Consider the following 21623-nt stretch of genomic DNA (forward strand, 5'->3'; position numbering starts at 1 on the left):
CCGCCCCTCCCTCGGGTCCGCCCCGCCCGGTCCCGCCTTCTCCCGCGCCGACCCCTGGACTTCGGCCGCCCGTGTCGCAGAGAGTCGCGCCGCAACCTACGGGCGGGGGGAGCGGGCGCCGGGGACCGCGGCCGGAAGCTGGAGCGGGGGCTACGGCCAGGATGGCGCACCAGGTAAGGCGCGCGGGGACCCCGCGGGGAGGACGGACGGACGGACTGACGCACGCCTGAGCAGGTCGGCTGCCGCGGCAGGGCGCGGCCCCCGGGGCGGGGGGAGAGCCTGGGACCCTCCAACTTTGGGATCGGGCTGTACGGGCCGCTCGGGCCCTGTGCGCAGGTTTGGGTGCGCTGTATCCCTCCTCAGGCCACCCCAACCCACTCCCCGCCTTCAGTATACTCGTACAAGGGCTTCTCTCCCCCTTTGCCAAGTCGGCCCTTTGGGTTAACCATCGCTCTCCCTCGGATTGGCTAGTTTTAATTAATTATGTTATCCTGGGAGCGGTAGACGTGAAGGCCTCAGGGGAATTAATAAATCTGATACTTTTATTCTTGATAGGGTTGGACACACACCTCTCCCAGCCCCCCATCTGCCTTGGGGTGGGGCGGGGGAGACATGAAACTAGGTTCATGCCCACCACCCCCAGGTTTTATCCTCTAAGTAAGGTGTATAGCGCCGGGGAGAGCCTGTGTACAGTGCGGACGAGTGTGTGCAGAGCCTGTGTACAGTGCGGACGAGTGTGTGCAGGTACTTGGAAAACGTGATACCGGTGGGGAGTCGCCATACGTTCTTAGGGGTCTTTTGGAGTTAGTTCTGTAATTGGGATGGCTCATGAGCTTGGACCAGTCTCAAACAACTGTAGACTTCATTGTTGGGGTGGGGTGGGGTGGGGTGGGGTGGGGTGGGGTGGGGTGGGGATTGGGTCTGGAGCAGGCTGTGTCCAGGCAGAGCAGTCACTGTGCCAGGACCTTGGTGTCATTAATGCCCCACTAGCTCTTGGTAGGAAGGATCAGCCAGGCCTATTGGACGTATGGGAGCAGGGGCAGCCTCTCTTGCCAGTTCTGGCTGTCTAGTTAGTAGCACTCTTACTCAGATATGCCCACTGGCCCATTCTAGGGCCTCCTCATTCCAGACTTTCCTCTTCTATAAAATGAGGGGTTGGACCATTGATCTTTCAGATCTGATGTTCTGGGATGTGTGTGTGTGCTTACACTGTGTAGCTTCATAGAGATGGTGGCCAGTAGTGGCCTTGGGGAGGAATAGGACACAGTCAGATGGAGAGGAACAGGGTGAGCCTCCTGTCTTCCTGTCCAGTGCCAATCCCCAAAGCCCAGGGGCCTGTGAGGCCAGCCTACAGGTGAGGGGCAGCAGGGTGCAGGGTCTGATCTGGGAGCCCAAGCCTGAGGCATTCTGGGAGAATGGGTCAGGCTGAGAAGCACAGTGAAAGATGGATGAGTCTGATGGGTATTAACCCTGCAGTTTTCATGCTGGGCTAGTAACACCATGGAAGGAGTGTTTCAGGAGGACCAGCATGGCAGCAGTGTGCTAGTAGGCTGCTTAGTTACAGCAATCCTGGATGAGCCGAGAAAGCTTTTCTCCCATTGGTTGAGGGAGGATGGTGGTCTGAGAGCCACAAAGGGGATGACATAGGACCCGAGGAGGGAGGTGGGTCCAGATTGTAAGCCAGAGGTGGGTTTCCCTCTCCTGAAGGTGAGTATTTGTGGCCTGCACATTTTCACACTCATTCTTTTTTTTTTTTTTTAATATATTTTTATCGATTTCAGAGAGGAAGGGAGAGAGGTAGAAACATTGATGAGAGAGAATCACGATGGGCTGCCTCCCGCTCGCCCCCTAGTGGAGATCAAGCCGGTGACCCAGGCATGTGCCCTTGACCCGATTCGAACCCGGGACCCTTCATCCTCAGGCCGATGCTCTGTCCACTGAACCAAACTGGCCAGGGCTCCACACTCATTCTTGCTTACTCCCTCACATACACACACTCCTCACTCTTCCTCTGCTTTTTTGGGCAGGGGGAAGCCACTGATGGGACTGCCTACCCTGGCCACAGTCAGTTTCATTCCTATTTTGTAAGAACTTAGTCATAGAAGAGTTTGTTTTGAGGCTGGGTGGTGAAAGGCCTGGGAACCATGTCTTCCAGCTGTCTAGAAGAGCTGGGTATATTAGCCAGGAGATAAACAGGCACTTGGAGTGTGTGGAAGAGTCCGTTCATTCTGTGTAGCTGGAGATGGCAGGTTGTGACCTGCATGTGGGTGTTATGCAGGCAGATTTGGTTGCAGTAACACTACTCATAGCACTTAAATGTTTCAGCATTTGTTCTGGGCACTTTTCCTGTATCAATCTATTTAGTCTTCACAGCATCCCTACAACGTAGGTTGTTATGATCCCAGTCTTATAGATGAATTTGGTGAGGTGCCATAGCTAATATGAAGCAAAGCAGGGATTGGAATGCCAGCAGCCTGATCAAGCCCTAACCCCCATGCTCTACCCTGTCTATGTCCAGAACTTCTTAACTGCCAGATCAGGCCAGGAATAGGACCAGCTGTTGGGAATGTGAAGGTACTGAAGTAGAAATTGATGAACCACCCAGTTTTGGGTGGAAATTGGCATGAAATGTTCACTGCTCCTTAAAGGTCCACAGCAGTTGTCTGTGATTTCTAGTTCACAAACATGCTACCTTGGACAGCTGGTGCCTGAGGAGGAGGAAGGGGCCGGGCGGGGGGTGGGGGGGGGGGCCTGTTTACCAGCATAGTTTCATATTCAGGGGACCAGGCAGGTTCCATCCTGTGGCTGGACTGCATGTCAGAATCCCCTGGGATATTTGAAAAATGTTGATTTCTGAACCCTGAAAGCACTAAATCATGATTTAGTAGATCTAGGATGAGTTGGGAAATCAGCCCTGATTAAAAGGAAACTGAAGCATATCCTTTGAACCTCAAAGCCCTTTTGTTTTGTCAGTTGTTATGTTGTAAGAGCTTCTGATGGGAGAAGCTGAGGATACAGAGTATTTTCCACCTGGTTTACTAAACAGATGCTGTCTGCTGGCTTGAACTAGCTCTCTGGCAGAACTACCGCTTGGCTCTGCTCGGGCCTTACACACCCGTTCCCCCCTCCAGCCGGGTCATGCCATTTAGCAGTGGCTACAGGAGCATTTGTTGTAGTCAGGACTCGTACCCTTTCCCCATCACCGACTTGAACAAATCTGTTTCAATGTTCAGCTTTTATTACGAGTTTACTGGGAATGGGACTGTCTGATACAGATACCCCCATGTCTATCCCTACAGACTTTTCTGGGTAATAATAATTTTAAAAATTGGATGCTAGATGCTTAGTTTCTTAAGGTTTACTGATCTTATTATTATTGGACTAATAATAATAAGATCAGTAAATTCGTGCACTGGTAAGGTCCCTAGGGGCTGCCACCGGCCCCGGGCCTCCTGCTGCTGCCACCTGGGGCCTCCCTCCCTTTCCTCGGCCAGCCCCACCCCCTAGTCGAACTCCCGGATGACCTTCTGGTCGAGGGGACACAATTTGCATACTATGCTTTTATTATATAGGATGTAGTCACAGTCAGGCACAGGGAAGGGACACCAAAATTTCAGTCCAAAGACCTGAGCCCTAGACTTGGCCTTGAAGCTGTCTATTCACTCTGCATGCTGCTTCACTCCTCCTCACTTTGGAACCTCTGCCCCTCACACAGGATAAGTGTCACCAGCATAGGGCTGTTTTGTATCAAACAGGAGATCTGAAATACTCCGAAACATGTAAGGATCATACCTCTGCTGATCTGTGAGCCCCTCGAGAACAGAGCCTCTGTGACATATGTCACTTAGCAGCCAGCAGGGTGACTTTAGTGTGTGGTGTTAAAGTTAGAGAGGGCTGCAGAAAGAGGCAGATGGAGCAGAGAGGCTGGCTGGGTGGCTGGGGCACCTGGTACATGGAGATGGGTGTGTCGGGGAAGTCGTACATGCCCACAATCCCCAGCTCTTATCATCAGATAGGAGGTGTCCAGGCTGGCCGCTGTTCACAGCATGGCATGTGTTACCTAGAGAGGAGCCCAGGTCAGCTAATATCTCTTGTCCAGGGAGTGGCCTTGTTAGAAAGGTGGACCCTCCATAACTCAATATGTCCATGCTATCAGCATGTTGAGACTTGCTGAGTCAGCTCTGTGTTGAGCTACCAGAAGTTGGAGAAGAAATGAGCATCCAAGGCCGTCCTGACTTGATTCTTCTTACTGGCCTCCGGACGGTGTGTCTGGGTGGAACTTGTTTTGCAGGGGCAGAGCCTGATGTTGATCATTACACACCTAGGATATGGTTCTCAGGGGAATTGGCTTTTACTAACCAAACTCACAGAGGACAAGTAGATCAATCAAATAGGCCAGTTCCTTAACACATTGCAGATGGATCACGAGAATTCTCACTTCATATTACACAGTTTTACAAAGTATCATACTTTGAAAAGATATTAGCTTGTAAGAACATGTAATAAATAACTTCAAAATGCAATGAGTATTTAATTTTAAAGCGTGCCTTTAACATTTATGTAAAACCTTTTTTTGTACTCATTCAGTAGAAACTTATTTGGCCACTGGGTAAAGCTAGCAATAAAACTACTGATCTACATTAATATATAGTAATTTCCCGTTATCCACAGTTTTGCTTTTTGAGGATTCAGTTGCCCAGCTTCTGGTGGCCCCAGGCGTTCCTTGGCTTGTGGTTGCATCAATCCAATCTCTGCCTCTGTTGTCACATGGCCTTCTCTTGTGTCTCTCTTCTTATAAGGATGCCAGTCATACTGGGTTAAGGTCCTAACTTAATCCAGTATGACCTTAATTTAACTAATTACATCTGTAATGACCCTTTTTCCAAATAAGGCCACATTCACAGCAGAGCATTTTGGGGACACAGTCGACTCCCATCTGATTGCTGTTGCTCCTTTGCCTGCTCCCGTGTGTCAGATGCCCACCACATGCTTGCTGCTCCCCACTCCTTTGTGTGTACCTGACCTTGATGGGATGGAACCAGCCAACTCCCCCAAGATTGTGCCCACAGGTGCCCATCGCCTTCCAGGACCTGGCTGTGCGGTTCTCTGAGGAGGAGTGGCAGCTCCTTGGGGAGAGGCAGAGGGAACTCTACAGGGATGTGATGCAGGAGAACTACCAGGCGCTGGTCTCCCTGGGTAAGGAGCTGGCAGTGCCCTGGGGCCTTTCTGGGGAGGTGCAGCAAGAGCCTGAGCTGAAAGTGGAAGGGGGGCTAGATCCAGCACCCCAGGCCGAGGCCTTAATCTTCCTTTACAAAAGAAACACTGTTTGAGGTGGTGTTCTGAGAGCCTCAGCTGAGCTGGGGGCCTCACTGATATTTTACGCCATTGTTGCTTCTGTGGACTACACTAGGGTTCTGGGTATGCTTTGGTGGGGGTGCTAAAAGGCCGGCAAAACACTGAGCAAGGTGGTTTCGTAAGTCTAACACTCTTTGGTTCTTGGGGTTTGGGTGGTCACATGAACACATGGGTAAACAGATGCATGGATGTACGGGCATCAGTGACACCTGCATGCTTGGGCTTAGGGGGCAAAGGCAAGCTTCCATTCCAGGGGAACTGTCCCTCTTCTTTCTCAGGGACAGCTGACCTGCTCCCCCTCTCTGCCTTCCTGTCTCCCTCGGAGCCTGGAGGAGCCATGAGCTGGAGCAAAGCTGGTGGGGAACAGGAGCCTCCTAAGGGAGGTGCCCTAGGTGAGTAATCTTGGTAGACGCAGGCCAGGCCCCTTTGGGTATCCTGGTCCTCTTGGGCAGCTTGGACCCAAGTGGACTCACTCTTGTCCCGCCCACCATGTGGTCCTTAGCTCCCATCTCTACTTCTCATGAGACACTGTGACATCAGTCCTCTCCTCCCCACCTTGACCTTTCACCCCTCGTCCCTCTGGGCTGGGAGCTTGGAACACTTGCTCATTGAGTGACCTACTCAGAAAAAACCTGGGGTCGCCCTTGGAGTGCATCACCTCTGTGGGCCCCCTTCCTGGCACCACCCATGCAGAGCCTACCTAAAATTCCTGAAGGTGCTGCCACAGGGCTGGCATCCAGAAATCCAGCCTGGGCAAGGCCGGGAGATTTAGGGGGGATACCAGGAAAGGCAGAGGGCTCCAATGGTGAGAGGGGATGGGGATGCAAGCCTTGGCGTTCCCCTCGGAGGAGTAACAGGTAATGAAGACAGCATATAGAAGAGGCCAGTTACCCGGGGTCCCAGCTCCCAGTCCTGGTTGTGTGCATGGGCAGGTCACCAGCCTGAGCCCTGGTCCTCTTTATCTCATAGCCACCGGTCTCTCCTTTGCCGCTCCTTATGTGGTTGAGGGACCACATGAAACGCGCACAGAAGCGTGAGTGCTGAGCTGACGTAGGGAGTGGGGATTCACTGTGGCCTCTCCAGCAGGAGGAGCACCCCAGCACAGCCTGCACCTCACCGCCCTGGTGCAGCTGGTGAAGGAGATTCCGGGGTTCCTGTTTGGGGAAATCGGCCCCGAGAGCGGGAGAGCCGGCCTGGATGGGGAACAGGCGAACCCCGAAGGTAATTCGGACAGCAGGGCAGCCTTTGTACTCCACAAGGTGAAGTTTAAGCTGTGAGCAGTGCCATGTGTGTGCTGTGTGCCTCCCTAGCTGCTGCCAGACCCTAGGTGGAATCTTCCCATTTCATGAATGCCCTGGCAGTGTGCCTGCCTCAGAGACATGATAGTTGATGAAACAGCAGCTTCTGACTTTTCTCACAGTGGTTTCTATACGGCTTCATCCACATCCTTGTGGCCACGTCACGTTGTACCCTGCATGGCAGGTGAGGCCAGTCCCTGTTCTAAGGTGAGGAAGGCTAAGCAGTAGCTTGTTTGAATGGCCAGTGGGGACAAAGGTCCCCCTTCTAGCCTGTGCTCTTCCCACCTCACCAGTCTCTCCTTCTCACTGGCCCTTCTCAGCTTAGGCCTTACCTCCTCAGGGGGTCTGTCCCCATCAGCCGGAGCCTATAGGGTTCCTTTGAGTCTGCTCTGTTGATGGCAACTGAAATAGAAAGTGGGGGTGGGAGGGATCTAATCAGAACAAGACTGTGACTGTGAGTCGACATTTTAGAGCTCAGGAGTGACAAGGCAGAACTTACAGATGTCCTGTTAGTGGAACACGACAAGGAAGGGCCGAAATGGAACACTTTACCTACTGGGCTTAAATCTCAGCTTCCAGTGTCCTCTTCCTCCTTCCGACAGCAGCTGTGATGGTGGCAACTTGCCCTCTCCAAGGCCTGCCCAACTGCCTTCCAGACACGCCTGTCCACCAGCCCAGCAGTAGCTCATCGTCCAGCAGTTCACCCGGAGCCAGGAGGAAGGGAAGCCCCCTCCCCATCAGTGAGTGTGACCCAGTGGGGGCAGGTTCCAACTATGGATTCAGGAGAACCGAACCCCATGCCCTGTTCATTTCTCTAAGACTTGGTTTCCCTTGTTGCTAAATGGGGACAAGCTCCCTGGAGAGCAGGACAAGTGCTCAGCCTCTGTCTGTGAACCAAAGAGGAGGTGTGATGCTCAGTACCTAGGTGGCCGGTCACCCAGCCCTGCTCATGGAGTACTGTGTGCTCACACTGCTCATGCACGTAAGTGGGGGCAGTTGCTGACATACAAGCCTATCAGCAGTAACATAGCTGCACACCTGATCTGATTCTCAGACCTTCTCATTAAGGCAACCCTAAGAGTAGAGGAGGGCAAGGGTAGTCATCAGAATTTCTCTGGGGGAATCTCACTTCATTTTTTTAAATTCTTGCAAATTTTACATTTGTCTGAATATCTGTTTTTATTAAAAATATTTTAAATTAATATGGAATAAAATTAATTTTAAGTTTTCTTCTACTAGCTGCCTACATGCTATTCTAAGAAAGCCACCTGGCTCCAGAAATATGAGCCTGATGATATGGACCAGCCAAATCGAGAATGATCCTTCAGGAAGACACTCGATTTAAAGGGAAATAGCTCTAGAAAGCCAATTCGAGTTTTAGGGGCCCGTGGATTCAAGTGTCACCTGGCAGATTTGCTCTGGGGTTCCAAGTCTCCACAGTTGACAAGCATGAGTGCAGAATGAGGGCCTGTATGTTGAGATTGCTGATGTCACTTGCTGAGCCAAAGTCAGAAGCTGGAGTTAGGGGAGAGTCCCAGGCATTTGGAGTGAACAGTCTTGGTATTTACAATCATACCAGGAGGAAACAGAGGTCTTCCCCAGGCAAGACCTCGGGGACAAGCCTTGCAGGAGCTGGCTCTACGACTAGTTCAGGTTGCCCCCTGGGAATTTGGGGGCTCGAGAGGCCTCTCCCTCTGTGGTTACCTGATCTGAGCAATTCCCTGGGGTCAGGAGCCAGCGCTAGAAAGGCCTTCCTGTCTCTCTTGCTTACAGAAACTGCAGACACCCAGGGGCCTACGGAGAAGGAAGGCCATGGAGCCCCAGGTGGGAAGTGCAGTCCTCTTGCCTGTAGCCCCAGCAGAAGGAAGAGCCACAGAAAACAGCAGAGAGGGACTTCAGGAGCAGGTGAGAGGCTGGCTTTCCTGAGAGTGGGGTCTATCCTAGAGCTGAGTGGGATAGGGAAATGGAGGCATGTTATCTCCCCTCTCAGCCTCTAGACAACCCAACAGAGCAGGGGCCATCCCATTCTCACAGGTGGGAGATCTCAGATGCCCTGTCATCTCACAGCTGCCACCATCAGGGCTGCACTGACCTTGGCCAATCTTTCAGGTCCCACAGGAACCTCTCCTGGGAGCAGCCCCTTGCAAGGCCTCATCAACTGCCTGAAGGAAATCCTTGTGCCTGGGCCCCAGCACCCTGAGGCATCCTCGAGCTTACCACCTCCTGCCCCAGGCCTGGGCATGTCACGACTAACCCGGGTGGAGCTGGGACCTGGGAACCCACCCTGGGAAGGTGAGTCCTATGGACCTGTCTCAGGCCAAGGTTTCTGAAGCCCCTAAAACTCGAATTGGCTTTCTAGAGCTATTTCCCTTTAAATCGAGTGTCTTCCCGAAGGATCATTCTCGACTTGGCTGCTCCATATCATCAGGCTCATATTTCTGGAGCCAAGTGGCTTTCTTTCTTTCTTTCTTTCTTTCTTTCTTTCTTTCTTTCTTTCTTTCTTTCTTTCTTTTTTTTTTTATATATTTTATTGATATTTTACAGAGAGGAAGGGAGAGGGATAGAGAGCGAGAAACATCGATGAGAGAGAAACGTCGATCAGCTGCCTCCTGCACACCTCCCAATGGGGATGTGCCCACAACCAAGGTACATGCCCTTGACTGGAATCAAACCCGGGACCCTTCAGTCCGCAGGCCGACGCTCTATCCACTGAACCAAACCGGTTTCGGCGAGCCAGGTGGCTTTCTTAGAATAGCATGTAGGCAGCTAGTAGAAGACAACTCAAAGCAGACCCTGGATTCTTTTGTGTTCTTTACTCGCCCACTTGTGGGATGTCAGAGGAGGAGGTGCTGAGTGAGTTGAACACTTACCATGGAATTGGGGGATCAGGGCAGCATGGTGGAGCCAGGAACGCCTGTCCTGGGGTCTGACATGTTAACTGTGCAGACTGAAGACTCCTGAAGCCTTGAGCCTTAGTTTCCCCATCTGTAGAAGAGGGTCATTGTTTCCATCTAAGAGGGCTGTGTGAGGCTTAGGTACAGTAATGTGCGTGTGCGTGCGTGCGTGCGTGCGTGAAAGGCTTGGCCTCCTCAGTGTAAGTCCTGTTCACGGCCCAGAGACTGTCCACAAGCAGTGACCCATCAGCCCACTCCTCCATTTGTGTTCAGAGTCACACCGTGTGCTCTGCCTTTATCTTTCCTTCTCTTCTCTGTCCAATTCTGGGAGGTATGGAGACAGATATTTTAAACCTGCCACCAAGATGACAGTGGCCTGTGCAAGACCGAATGAGTTACAGATGACCCACACCTCCATATTTCTGGCCCTGAACTCTTTTACCTACTTACCTGGATTGTCCATCTGTTGTTTTCACAAAGACTGAGGACACTGGGCTCAGGGTGGAAATGTGTTGCTTTTTCCTGTAGTGAAAACAGAGGCAGCGTCTGGGGATTGTCCCCTCCAGGGGCTGCTGAAGTGTCTGAAGGAGATCCCAATGGCCCAGGACACACATCCCAGCCCTTCAGGAGCAGGGGAACCACGGCTGCAGGAGGATCCGGGGGCCTGGAAAAGGAATTCTGGAGGTAAAGGCACTGGCTGGGCTGGGCGGGCCTTGGACGTCATCCATTCCTTCCTCTGCTCTAGGCAGGGCCGTGGGTGACCCTCCATAGTAAGACACTCAGGCCATGTTTCTGTGTGTTGGTTGGAGTGGCCAGATGTTGGGAATTGTCACCATAAATGGAGCTAGTCATGCAGGAGGTGCTTCATCAGTCCAGATCGGCTCTTAGAGTAGGAGCCAGGAATTTCAGAAGGAAGGAAGGGATGGAGTAGGGGAGGCAGACTGAGAACAGAAGACAGAGCTCAGCCCAGCAGACATTTGGGGCATAATTTGGATGTGGGAGTTCTCATCATGTCCTTGTAGGCTGGGATAGTATTTCCACACTCTCAGCTCTCCTGTGCTCAGCAGCTTCTTAGGACGTTGAGAAAGTCTAATTGAGACAGGTGTGCTAGCCTTGGAGGAAAGACTCTGATAGGTGGTACTTCCTGGGGAGAACTGACCTGGCTCCTCTGAGGAAACCTCTGGAGGTGCCCCTCTGGGGGGGCAGGGGGGTGAGGAGAGGCTGGTGGCAGGACAGGAAGTGTGAGTTGGTCCATCTGCTGGTGACTGAGTGTGACTACCTCAGAGGGGAGACTGCTGTGGAGACCAGGGGCCTTGGAAGCCCTGTCCTAACCCATGAGACCTCATGGAGGGCTTCCCGCAGGGCCCAAACCCCTGCAGACTCTTCCGTCCTGCTCCGGTGCTGGCGCTGGCCATGTGCTCTCTGTGAAGATGGAGGATGGCTGGGCCCAGAGCCCTCCAGTGCCTGCATCCTGTCGGCTCCGCAAGCGGACCCACAGACCCTCTGCCACCAGCAGTCCCGGGGGTGATGGAGACACCAGTGGGGACCAAGTACTCAGATGGGGCCCCACAGTGCAAGGTGAGGCCTGGGTCATTTGCTTGAGTCCTGATAGGGTTCTCAGCCCCCAATAAAGTTATGCCCATGCACAGGGGAAGAGCCCACTGTCCTCAAGCAACTAATGCCCTCTCTTACCCACTCCCTCCTTAATCCAGCCTTGCCCAGGAGCCCTCCCTTTTAAGGAACTTCACTTGCAGAGATTTCCTGACTGTCAGGGAGCTGGCTACTCATACATGTGGGTCTACCACCTGCCCCAGAGCCTTTGGGACAGTCTGTGTCATCCCCCATATGAACAGAGCAGATCTAAGTCCCCCACAGGAGGGTGTCCTGCCTGACAGGTTCCCATACCTGGTGCAGGACTTCTCACCCCAGCAAAAGTGGGCGGGGAGGGGCCCTGCCAGAGATGGTGATAGGGCCATCTCCCCTGTCCCAGCCAGCAGTGCCTCGAGCTCACCTCTGGAAGCCCTGGAGGCCTGTCTGAAGGGCATTCCCCTGAGTGGGTCGTTACCTCCCCAGCCGCCGCTGGCCACCTCTTGGTTCCAGAACCCCCATCCAGGAGACCCTGGGTCTCAAAGGCCTGAGCTGAGCCCCCGAGGATCACACAGTCAAGGTAGACTTGGCCATGCCCTGGCGATGGTGTTCGTCCCTGCACACGCACAGGGGTGGGGGTGGGGGGCTGCTGAGGACACTGTTATGTTCTCTGGGTCTCGTAAAGTGCAAGCCCTTCTCCCCTCCCACCCACCCCCACCCCCTTTCATGCCTGCCCCCAAACAGCTCCTGAATTGGATGGAAGTCAGTTAAACTGTTCCTGCCCACTGCCTTCTCTAAGAGCTCTTACTTACTCTAGCCCCATGAGACCAATGGCTGGGGTCATGTGGGTTAACAAGCTGTGGTATTTTAATCAGTGGTGTGAGCTCCCTAACCAAAGAGAGGCCACAGTGGAAGATCCTTGGGGCAGGGCTCCTGGGTGTCTTCCCACAGCTCAGGCCCAGGGACCACTTCCTAGTGGCTTTCCCGTGTTGCCAGCTGTGCTGTTTCCTGCAGGACTGACTGTGGGGCCTCTTCCGGCTCTGGGCCTGCAGGGCTTCGTCAGAGATGGTCCTGCCCTCGCCCCAGGTCCCCACAGCACCCCTACCAGCTTCTCCTCATCCAGCAGTACTGATGGGGACCTGGATTTCCAGATCTCTGAGGGCAGCCAGGGACGTAGGCCTGGAAAAGGTGAGCTGGCTGGCCTAAGGCTCGGAATCAACCCCAGGAAAGGGTAGGAGGCGTCCCAGCCCACTGTGGTGTCCAACATATCCTAGTCAGGTCCCCGTACCCATGCTGGCAGCAAACCTGGGGTGCCCTTATCACAACCCACTGACCTGACTTCCAAATAGGCGGCTAAGACACATTGGTCCACCCTGAGCAGGGCCACCCAGAGCCTGGACTGACACATGCTTGGGGCCAGGTCTTAGTTCAGGTACCCTGCACTGCCATGACAGGTCCAGTGCTCTGTGCCTCCTCCCCTGGGCTCAGCTGCCCTGGACACAGGGTGCAGGCAAGGTCCCCGGGATTCGCAGAGACTGAGCTCTGACTGTCTGACACTACAAATGTTGGGTTTTCACAGGAATTCCAGTCCGTAGTGCCCCACTCCAGGGCCTGGAGAATTGTCTCAGAGAGATATCTGTGCCCAGGTCACAGCCTACCTGGTCCTGGTCCTCGGCAGGAGACAGAGAACCACAGAGAGTGGAGCCCAAGAACTGGATGGCAGACAAGGAAGGTAAAGCATGGTTGTCAGGGGGTCTAGGAGTAGGAAAAGGGCCACATCCACCCCTGAGATGAAAAGACACTCTGGCCCTAGCCAGTTTGGCTCAATGGATAAAGCGTCGGCCTGCGGACTGAAGGGTCCTAGGTTTGATCTCGGTCAAAGGGGCATGCAGGAGGCAGCCGATCAATGATTCTCTCTCATCATTGATGTTTCTATCTCTCCCTCTCCCTTCCTCTCTGAAGTCAATAAAAATATTTTTTTAAAAAGAAAAGACTCTCTGGGAATGACCTGGGCAGATGCTAATGTGAGGCCATGGCGGGTGCAGTCAGGGCAGGGCTCTCTGCTGCTGAGTTCAGGCCTGAGCCGGGCCTTGGCCGTGGAGGAGTGTCTTTCGATTGTGGCTGTTCTGGCCCCATGTGCTTGGTGTCCGGCATAGTCACTGGGCTGTGGGGCTCCCAGGAGTCCATGTAGCTGGGTCTGAAGAGATCCCAGAGGATTTAGCCACCCCTGGGAACATCTGCAGGGCTGGTGTGTGTTCCACACCTGGAGCACGTGTGCCTGAGAATACAACGATGACAGAGTTTTCTGTCCACTAACTTCCTTTCCTTGGTGCCAACACAGAGCCCTGGGGCAGACAGGCCTCTGGGCCTCTCATTAAAACAGGACTGAGGAGAGAGGTGTGTGAACCAGTCCACCTCAGGGGGGACGTGCCCACCAGGAGCCTGCGGCCAGCCAGCCCACAGGCACTCACCTCTACCAGTGTCTCTGCCTGCTGCCAGCGAGGGCTCAAAGACCACGTGGCCACCAGGCCAGGACCATGGAGGTGGCTCCAGGACGGTGAGCTGACATCTGCCCTCAGCACTTCCTGGGATGTTTTCGCTCCAAACAAAGTCTTTGATGAGGGAATAGATTTCCCTTCCCTCTCTGTTCCTCTGTTCCTTCCCTGTCAGACACCCATTCATTCCCCAGGCTGCCAGCTGAGCATGTGAGTGAGTGCAGGGGGCTCCCTCTGCTGCTGTGGCCACTTAATTTAACTTGCAGTAGAATTCTGTTCTTGACCTGCCGAAGTGCTGGTAGGCTCTGACTTGTTTGAATAAATATGGTGTGTCTAACACTCCCACCAGGCAAGAGCTGGTTTGGGTGGCCTCCTGTGGGCTTAACTGAGTCTCTGCTGTTGGACACTGGTCCTGAGGGAGTGGAGTAGGAGGACCCAGGGCCTGGCTGGAACCGATTACTAGTGGCTTTCAGTGACTTGAGCCTTCCAGAAAGTAACCCAGCTGCATTTCCACAGGGGTTGGGGGCCTAGCCAGGCTCTGGCTTTACTCCTGTACACCGTCATGGCAGAGAGGATGTTCAGGTCCACTGGAGCTTGTCTGGGGCCATTGACTGGGCTGTGTGCCTGTTCATTCAGGCAGAGGGTCCTCCTACCTGTCAAGCTGATGGACAGAAGGTTCTTCTGTCATTTGCACAGGGACAGCCACCATGCCCTCCCCACTTCACTGCCTGGAGAACTCTCTGAAGGGGATCTTGCCTGGGAGGCCCCTGCGCTTCACATGCTTGGCCCGCCCTGGCCCCGGCCCCAGCCCTAGCCCCAGCCCCGGCCCCGGCACCATCACTGGCTCCAGCTCCAGCTCCAGCCTCAGCAGCTCAGAAGGGGAAGACCCAAGGCTGGAGCCTGAGCTTTGGCAGCCACTCCTGCAGGGTAAGCTTATGGGGGAGAGGGAGACAGGAAGCTATGCCCCAGGCTGGGACCCCCACCTTGATACCAGCTTTGTGATGCAGAGAGGGACCCTCTTCCCAGCAGCAAGAGTCCTGGCCCTCCGACCCCAAGCCCTGGTGAAGGCCCAAGGAGAACAGAGCCCAGGGACCACTTCGGTCTCAGGACAGGTGAGCCTGGGGTCTCCTGAGTGGGGCATGTCCCCAGGAGGACCACAGTCCAGAGGCTGGGTTGTCTGAGTCCCACCTGTCACTTTGTCTAACTCTTGCCAGAAAATTCTCTACTTTTGTCATGCTTGAGTTCCCTGTAAGATGAGCTGTATCCAAGAGAGAAGGTGGGGCTATTGAGGCACTCAGGGTTCCAGGAGTGTTAAATGAGTGTGTTTGATTAGAAAGCCTAGCAATGAGCTTAATATATATATGTTATAATCTATATGTATAAAAGCGTAAGCGACTGTTATGACAGGAACGACTGGTCCACCAGTTGCTATGATGCACACTGACCACCAGGGGGCAGACACTCAATGCAGGAGCTGCCCCCTGGTGGTCAGTGCGCTCCCACAGCCAACCTCCTAGGGCCGGCTGAGGGACCGCGGTTCCTCCCCCTCCCCTCCCCACCCCCCCATGGTTTAGCATCTGCCCCTGGTGCTAAACCATTCCAACGACCTACTTCTGGGTTGGGGTTTCGTAGTAGCAGAGCAGCTCCCTCTGTGATCTATTGAAAGTCAGCCCTCAACACAAGGGTTTGTCTCACTCCCATCCGTCTTCTCCCTTCCCCAGGGGCCATTTGCCCACAGTGGTGGCAGCAAGGGAAGGAGGAGGGGGGTGTGGGAGGCAGGGAACCGCATGGTGGCGGGGCAATGTAGGTGTCAGCATCCGGTGACTATTGTCTCCTCTCCCGACCCTGCTGGGGCCTTTGGACCCCGGGCTGGGATGAGGAACTGGGGGTGGGTGGCGGCAGATGCGGCCCCTTTCCCAGGGGGGTCGAGGGCTGGCTCCCTCCTTGGAGCCTGTGGCCAACCTCCTGCAGTCCATCCTCCCCACCTCCGTGCCCGAATTTGTGCACCAGGCCTCTAGTGTTATATATATATAATATGTATGCATTGTATACACTTAATGTGTGTGCAGACACACACATACACACATACACATGCTGTTGTGTGGGCCCAGCCTGTGGATAGTGATACTCTCACTAGGAATGCCTGAGGCGCTCACCCAGCCTTATTTCTCAGTACAAGTCCCACGGACATTCCTCCACGTGGGATAGTGTTCTGGCTGGGCCATCCTGTGCTTCTTATGATCATAGGACACACTTCAGCAAAACCATCAGAGAACTTTAAGGAGCAGGATTTATTACTCACAGGTCACAGGAGAGAGGAAAGAGCACGAGGGCCTGGTGCTCTGTCTTGGTCACCGTCCTGGTGGGCGTCTAGGGTTTGGTGGGTTCACTCTTTATTGGCTAATTTGAAACATGAGAGTGGGAATCAGGACGCAAGAAGGGAGAAGCAGAGTCTCTCAGATGGTCAGTTATCTAGGTTACCCAGGGCTTTTGGAAAGAGGGACCTTCCTTGGGGTTGGGCAGCCTGGCTGCTTACGTGGTTGTTGGCTAGGAGCTGTCATACCCCTCACAGTATGTTTATGTAAGATGGACGTCTTCTGAAATGGATGCCTCCGCAATCCAAAGCTTAATGTCAGGGTCTTACACTACATGTAAATAATAAACATTTTTAAAATTTGGCAATAAACATAAAAGTGTCAAAAGTGAGATTCCACCTGGGAGAACTTCGAGGTTGTCCTGCCAAGAAAGCTGGAAACACTGCCTGCTACCCCAGGCCACCACGCTTCTCAGTCCAAGCCTGACCTAGTGTTTGACCAGCAGGAAAAGCAGAGGAGAAGACGGGAGGCAGGTCCCAGGTTCCCCGGACAGAAGTGTGCTTGGAGACCCTGGGCCGGCCTAGCCCCCTGGGCAGCACCCAAGGAGGTACGGGTGGGGTGATTGGTTGGGGAAGGCGGGGCGGGGGGGTGGGGCGCTGAATCCTTCCAATTCAGGCTGGTGGCCCTAGGAAGTCTTTGGCCTTTCTGCAGCCCAGGCTGTCCCCACATTCCTCACTGCCCAGTAAGGCTGGTGGGAAAGAGCACAGTGGGCTGGGCATGGGCCATAGTCTCCTACAGCCCACAGGGTGCCCCCAGCATGTCCCTGGTGGAGTCTCACTGGTGGTGGGACCTGCAGATCATGTCGTTTCCACCTGCTCTCCCAGCCAGAGGTGTCATGCCCAAGCAGCAGAGGACCCCAGACAGTCCGGTTCCCAACCCCAGTCACACAGACCCTAGCAAGCCATTAGACCAGAGTTGGACTCCCTGGTGGGCCAAGTGTGTCCATCTTGCATCTCATTTAATCAATATTTGAGAGTTGAAAGCTTGATTTTTTTAAGTCATGTCCAAATATTCCCATGTTAGAATGGCCCTGTCAAAATGATACATGTGCACACCCCAAGTGTTTTGTGCTCTTTCTGCAGGGGCAGCTGGGAGTATCTGCCCTGCCCCTCGGCCAGAGAAAAGGCCCGGGCCGGGGCCCTGCCAGCTTCCTGGGTCACCCGCTCAGCCCCTGTCCTGGAAGCTCAGGGTTAGTGAAGAATCCAGGGGCCTGGTGCCTGGACACAGAGGACCAAGTGTTGCAGGTGAAATGGTGGCCTCCCCGTCCCCTCAAGTTGTCAGGAATCCCGGGCAGAGGGGTGGGCATGGGTCAGCATCTGTACAGCCACCCAACCCCTTCCTGCTGCTCAGCTCCTTCCTGCAGGGTCACAGGGGGGAAAGTTTTCTTAACCCTCTTCCATGATGGTTTGGATCACAGGTAGGAAGAGTCTCACCTTGAACTCACTTCAGGTTGCTTATTTCATTTTAGTGTTTTCTTACAGAAATAGCTGGCTTTTTCATAAAAGCATAGATACCTTTCTGAGGCAAAACAGAAATCAAGACGTACCAGAATGGATACACCCAGAGTCAAAAGTTTGGAGTTTGAGTGGACTTTAGAGAATAGATGAGGAAAGAGGCCTAGTCACATTGTGTGATCTGGCCATGGGCATCCTGAGAGAGAGCAGATGTGGTTCCACATCACACCTGGCCCAGAGGAAGCACCTCCCTAACCACGTTAAGACATGGGCTGGGTTTCCTGATTCTAGGATTTGCACGGAGAGCCTCACACCAGACTGGAAGTGTGGCCCATGGTGGTTCCATTGCTGGGGCGATGGGGTCCTGCAGCCACTCCAGCTTCACTCTTTCCTCTGATTGAAGCCCTAAAGGTGCTGATAAAAGGAAGGAGCCAGGCTAGGGCTCAAGGGGCTGGGGAACAGCAGGTAACGGCTTTCTTGTGAGGTTTGCCTGAGGTGGAGACCAGTTCTAAGAGAACTTAGGGTGAAAAAAAAAAAAAGACTTAAGACCTTCTGAATCTGTAACTTGTGAATATGAAAGACAGAAGTTGGGATTGGGGGGTCCCTGGTGGTTTGCTTATGACCATTCGCACTGGGTACTGATGCAAATCCTTGGTCACCCCACTGGAAGCACCAGGTCCCAGGTTGGACTGGCCCTCCTGGGCCCTCTTCCAGATGCTGCCTGTGGCCTTGGCCTCATGCTGTCTGCTGAGGCTTCTCCAGGCCTTGCCCTCTGACTCCCTAGGGTATGGTTAGGTGCCCTTGGGGGCCATTTGGTCCCAAAGATGGCATTAGAGCTTATTGATCCTTTTCCTAAAAAGTCCTGTGTCCTAAGAAATCTTATTTACCATGGAGACCCAATCTGTGGTTTATCCTGTTCATGATTTGGGAATCAGCCTGTAGATGTGGCCACTGTTGATGTCACGAACATTGTCATTGATGTTCTCAAGCCTGAGTCACTTCCTTCCCATCTGAAGCCAGGCCGTAGTGGGGCAGGATGCTGAATACACTAATTCAGGGGACGGCTAGTGGGAGAGAGAGGTCCTGATAGCCTGAGAACTCTCACCCTGCATTCCTGCTCTGGTTTTAGCCAGGACCGAAGGGAGGCCACTTACCAGAGGCCTGCCTGAACCGCCCCCCATGGCCACCGTCCCTCCTGCTTTGCCACCTGCCTCCCCACGGCCATCGTGTCCCTGTGGAAGTTCTCTGCAGCAGGAGCTCCACAGCCTCAGCGCCACCCTCTCGGAGAAGCTGGATCAGCTCGCCTCAGCCCTGGCAGGCCTGTCTCAGGAAGTGGCCACCATGAGGACCCAAGTGGATCGGCTAGGGAGGTGCCCTAGGGGCCCTGGACCAAAGAGCCAGGCTTCGTGGCCATGGGCCCTTCCCCGGGGACCTCACTGGGCTCATGGCTCTGCTCGCAGACACCTGCCCTACTGGAGACAGAAGGGCCCTACCAGGCCAAAACCAAAGATCCTGCGTGGCCAGGCGGAAGGCTGCAGGGCTGGTGAGGCCTCAGGCCTCTCCCTTGGGATGCTCCACCTGGTGCCTCAGCTGCCTCCAGGTGCCCCCCAGGCAGAACCTTCTGGAACCAGCTCCAGCCCTTCCCAGCACCCACCATCCTCAGCATGCAGCCGTGCTGTGCTCACTGTGCATCCCCTGCTTGGACACATTGGGGGCCCCCAGACTCCCCCTGCCCCTTCAGTGCCTGCTGCCTTCCCAACCCAGATGGCCTCTCCTGCCACCAGTGCAGACGCAGAGCCACCAGCTGCAGCAGCTGCTCCAACTGGGCCCCGAAACTGGCCCAAGGACCCAAACAGCCTATTGGTGGGAGTCCAGAGAGGCTTTGAGGAGGAACTCTGGAATGGTGGAGAACATAGGGACCCAAGGTGGGAGTCCTCTAACCACCATCAGCTTCGTCCTGAGGATGCCCTGCGCCTGGCTGCCTCTCCTAGGGGCCAGACAGCCCCTGCGCATCTTTCAAACCAAACTTTCCCCATCTCTGGGCTGTGAAGAGCTAGGCATCTCTCTTGGCCTAACTGCCCCAGACTTCAGGATGTGTTTGCTCAGGGGGTGGGGGGGCACTGCTTGGGATGCATTCCTCAGCCATGCCTCTGTCCTCCTTGGCTCAGGTTCATTCAGATGTTGCTCCTCCCATCTTTGCCATCATAGCTGCCACAACTCACAGGCAGATGGTGGCGTACACACCTGTGCACAGCACGTGTGCCCGGGGCGCTCCAAGTGGCTGCAGAGAGGCTAGGAGAGCCCTTCTCTCTTAACACCTATCCTTCCTGCTCTCACTTTCCTGCTAAATACGCAGATTTCATATGGAGAGAATGCCACTCCTTGGTCTAAGTTAGAGTCTAAAATTACAAAGTTAATTGCTAAGAGAAAGGCCCTGGCGCCTACAGAAAGGGGCTAGGTGGGTCCACACCAGGGCGTGGTTGACTGGTTTGTATCAGTACGTGGACATGTGAGCTTGGCAGACAAGAATACTTGCACCCAGACCAGTCTAGGTGGTCCAGGTCCAATCGAATCTACAGGAAGTTCAAATATTTTTTTTGTGTGTAGAAAATAAGTAATAAAATGAATGAAAAGATGCTTCATCATCTGCAATTACATTCGTCCCACAGGTCCACTGCCACACTAGAAACTTTCAGTTCACTGAAAGCCTAGCTATCTACGTTGGTGAAAAATCTGTGCGCAGTTCAGGATTTTGGGAGTGTGTTCAACACTCTCACCTACTTTATGGGGAAATGTCACTTTGGTGGGAGAAACTGAGGGGCCTTTTTTAACTCAGGAATTCCAGAGGTGGGGGGCACAGAAGGCTCTAGCTTGGCCTGTCACCATCCTGGCAAGTAGCCTAGAGGATGGCTCCTGGCTGACCTGGACTTGAGCTTCTCTCCATCCTTGCTCCATCAGCCTTTTGCCAGCATGAGGCCACTGTAAGGCAGGAAAGGGAAGGTACTATTTCAACCTGTCAGAATCAGAGTGGGATCCCCAGGGGCTCCAGGCTAGCCCAGAGGGGTCCAATGGAAGAGAAGCTGCAATGGGGGAGAGAGGGTGCCACAGTCTTCTGCCTATGATATTCCATGTCATTGCTGCCTCCATAAGGAGTTCGGTTCATTGGCAGACAAGACGATTCAACTGTGTGTGTTTGTGTTTTAGATGTGGCTTCTGTAAACAGCCTATAGTTACATTTTATTTTTTAATCCAGCTTGACAAAATTTCTTATTCCTTCATTGGAGCCCTGAATCCATTTACATGTAACAAAATTTCTAACATTTGAATATACCATTATTTTCTCATGTTTGTCCCACTTGTTCTGGAGATTTCCCCCTTTGTTTCTGTCTTCTGTTGTGTTGACAATGTTGTGGGTTTTGTTTGTTTTTATACATTCCATTTTCCCTCTGCTGGTCTCAATGTTTAAAGAACTTAAAGGAAAGCATCCAAATTTACAGTCATATTTGGGAGATTTTGGCATGCCTTTTCCAGAAGTTCATAGAATAATAAATTAGGAAGGATACAGAAAATTTGAACAAGCCAATTAAAGTTGTCTCAGTTGATGAATATGTACAACTCTGGGCCACAAGCTACAGAATATATATTCTCAAGTTTTATATGCAGGACAGCCACGAAAATTGACCATATAGTTAGTAAGCCCTGGAGCAAGATTAAACAAATTTGACAGTATTATACTGATTATATTCTCTTGACCATACTAAGCTAGAAGCCAATAAATGAGAAATTCTTATATATTGGAAAAAGAATTATGTTCCTAATAAACCACATGTCAATGAAGAAAGAAATATTTTGAACTGAGCTATAAGAAAGTACCATATATCAAACTTTGAGGATAAAGCTAAATCAGTACTCAGAAATGTGTGGATATAAATGAGTATGTGAAAAAGAAATGGCTGAGGATCTACAGGGAGGTAAAAACAGGACAGCAAAGGAAATCCAGATGAAAGTTGAGGGCATGTAAAGATAAGAACAAAAATTAGTGAAATGGCATTCATATAGCAGATATAATCAAGAAACCCAAAAAGTGTCTATTGGTATATTTTTACGTTTCCAGGAGATTCTAATGTGTTGAGAACCATTCTTGTTGGCAAAACTGTAGAACAAA

General features: G+C 53.0%; 1 protein-coding gene across 11 annotated transcripts; it reads left to right on the top strand.

The window, feature by feature from the left end:
- Positions 1 to 31: 31 nt before the first annotated feature.
- KRBA1 (KRAB-A domain containing 1) lies at positions 32 to 20087 on the top strand (the record flags this gene model as incomplete). Of its 11 annotated transcripts, none has more annotated exons than XM_080665329.1 (18): positions 32 to 173; positions 5070 to 5196; positions 5634 to 5747; positions 6439 to 6576; positions 7256 to 7393; positions 8427 to 8558; positions 8763 to 8945; positions 10076 to 10231; positions 10910 to 11125; positions 11538 to 11714; positions 12149 to 12322; positions 12714 to 12866; positions 13476 to 13691; positions 14326 to 14556; positions 14637 to 14741; positions 16450 to 16551; positions 17087 to 17248; positions 18588 to 20087. In XM_080665329.1, exons 1-18 carry the CDS (start codon positions 162 to 164, stop codon positions 19505 to 19507), a joined length of 3456 nt encoding a protein of 1151 aa, XP_080521455.1. In that variant the 5' UTR covers positions 32 to 161. The 11 variants fall into 11 exon arrangements, with proteins under 11 accessions (XP_080521455.1, XP_080521450.1, XP_080521460.1 ...); XM_080665324.1 differs by having other exon boundaries at positions 107 to 173; positions 4892 to 5196; XM_080665334.1 differs by having other exon boundaries at positions 107 to 173; positions 4892 to 5196; positions 14659 to 14741.
- Between the last annotated feature and the right edge of the window lie 1536 nt (positions 20088 to 21623).

The sequence above is a fragment of the Plecotus auritus genome (genome assembly GCF_963455305.1).
Source record: "Plecotus auritus genome assembly, chromosome: 4".
NCBI lineage: Eukaryota > Metazoa > Chordata > Mammalia > Chiroptera > Vespertilionidae > Plecotus > Plecotus auritus.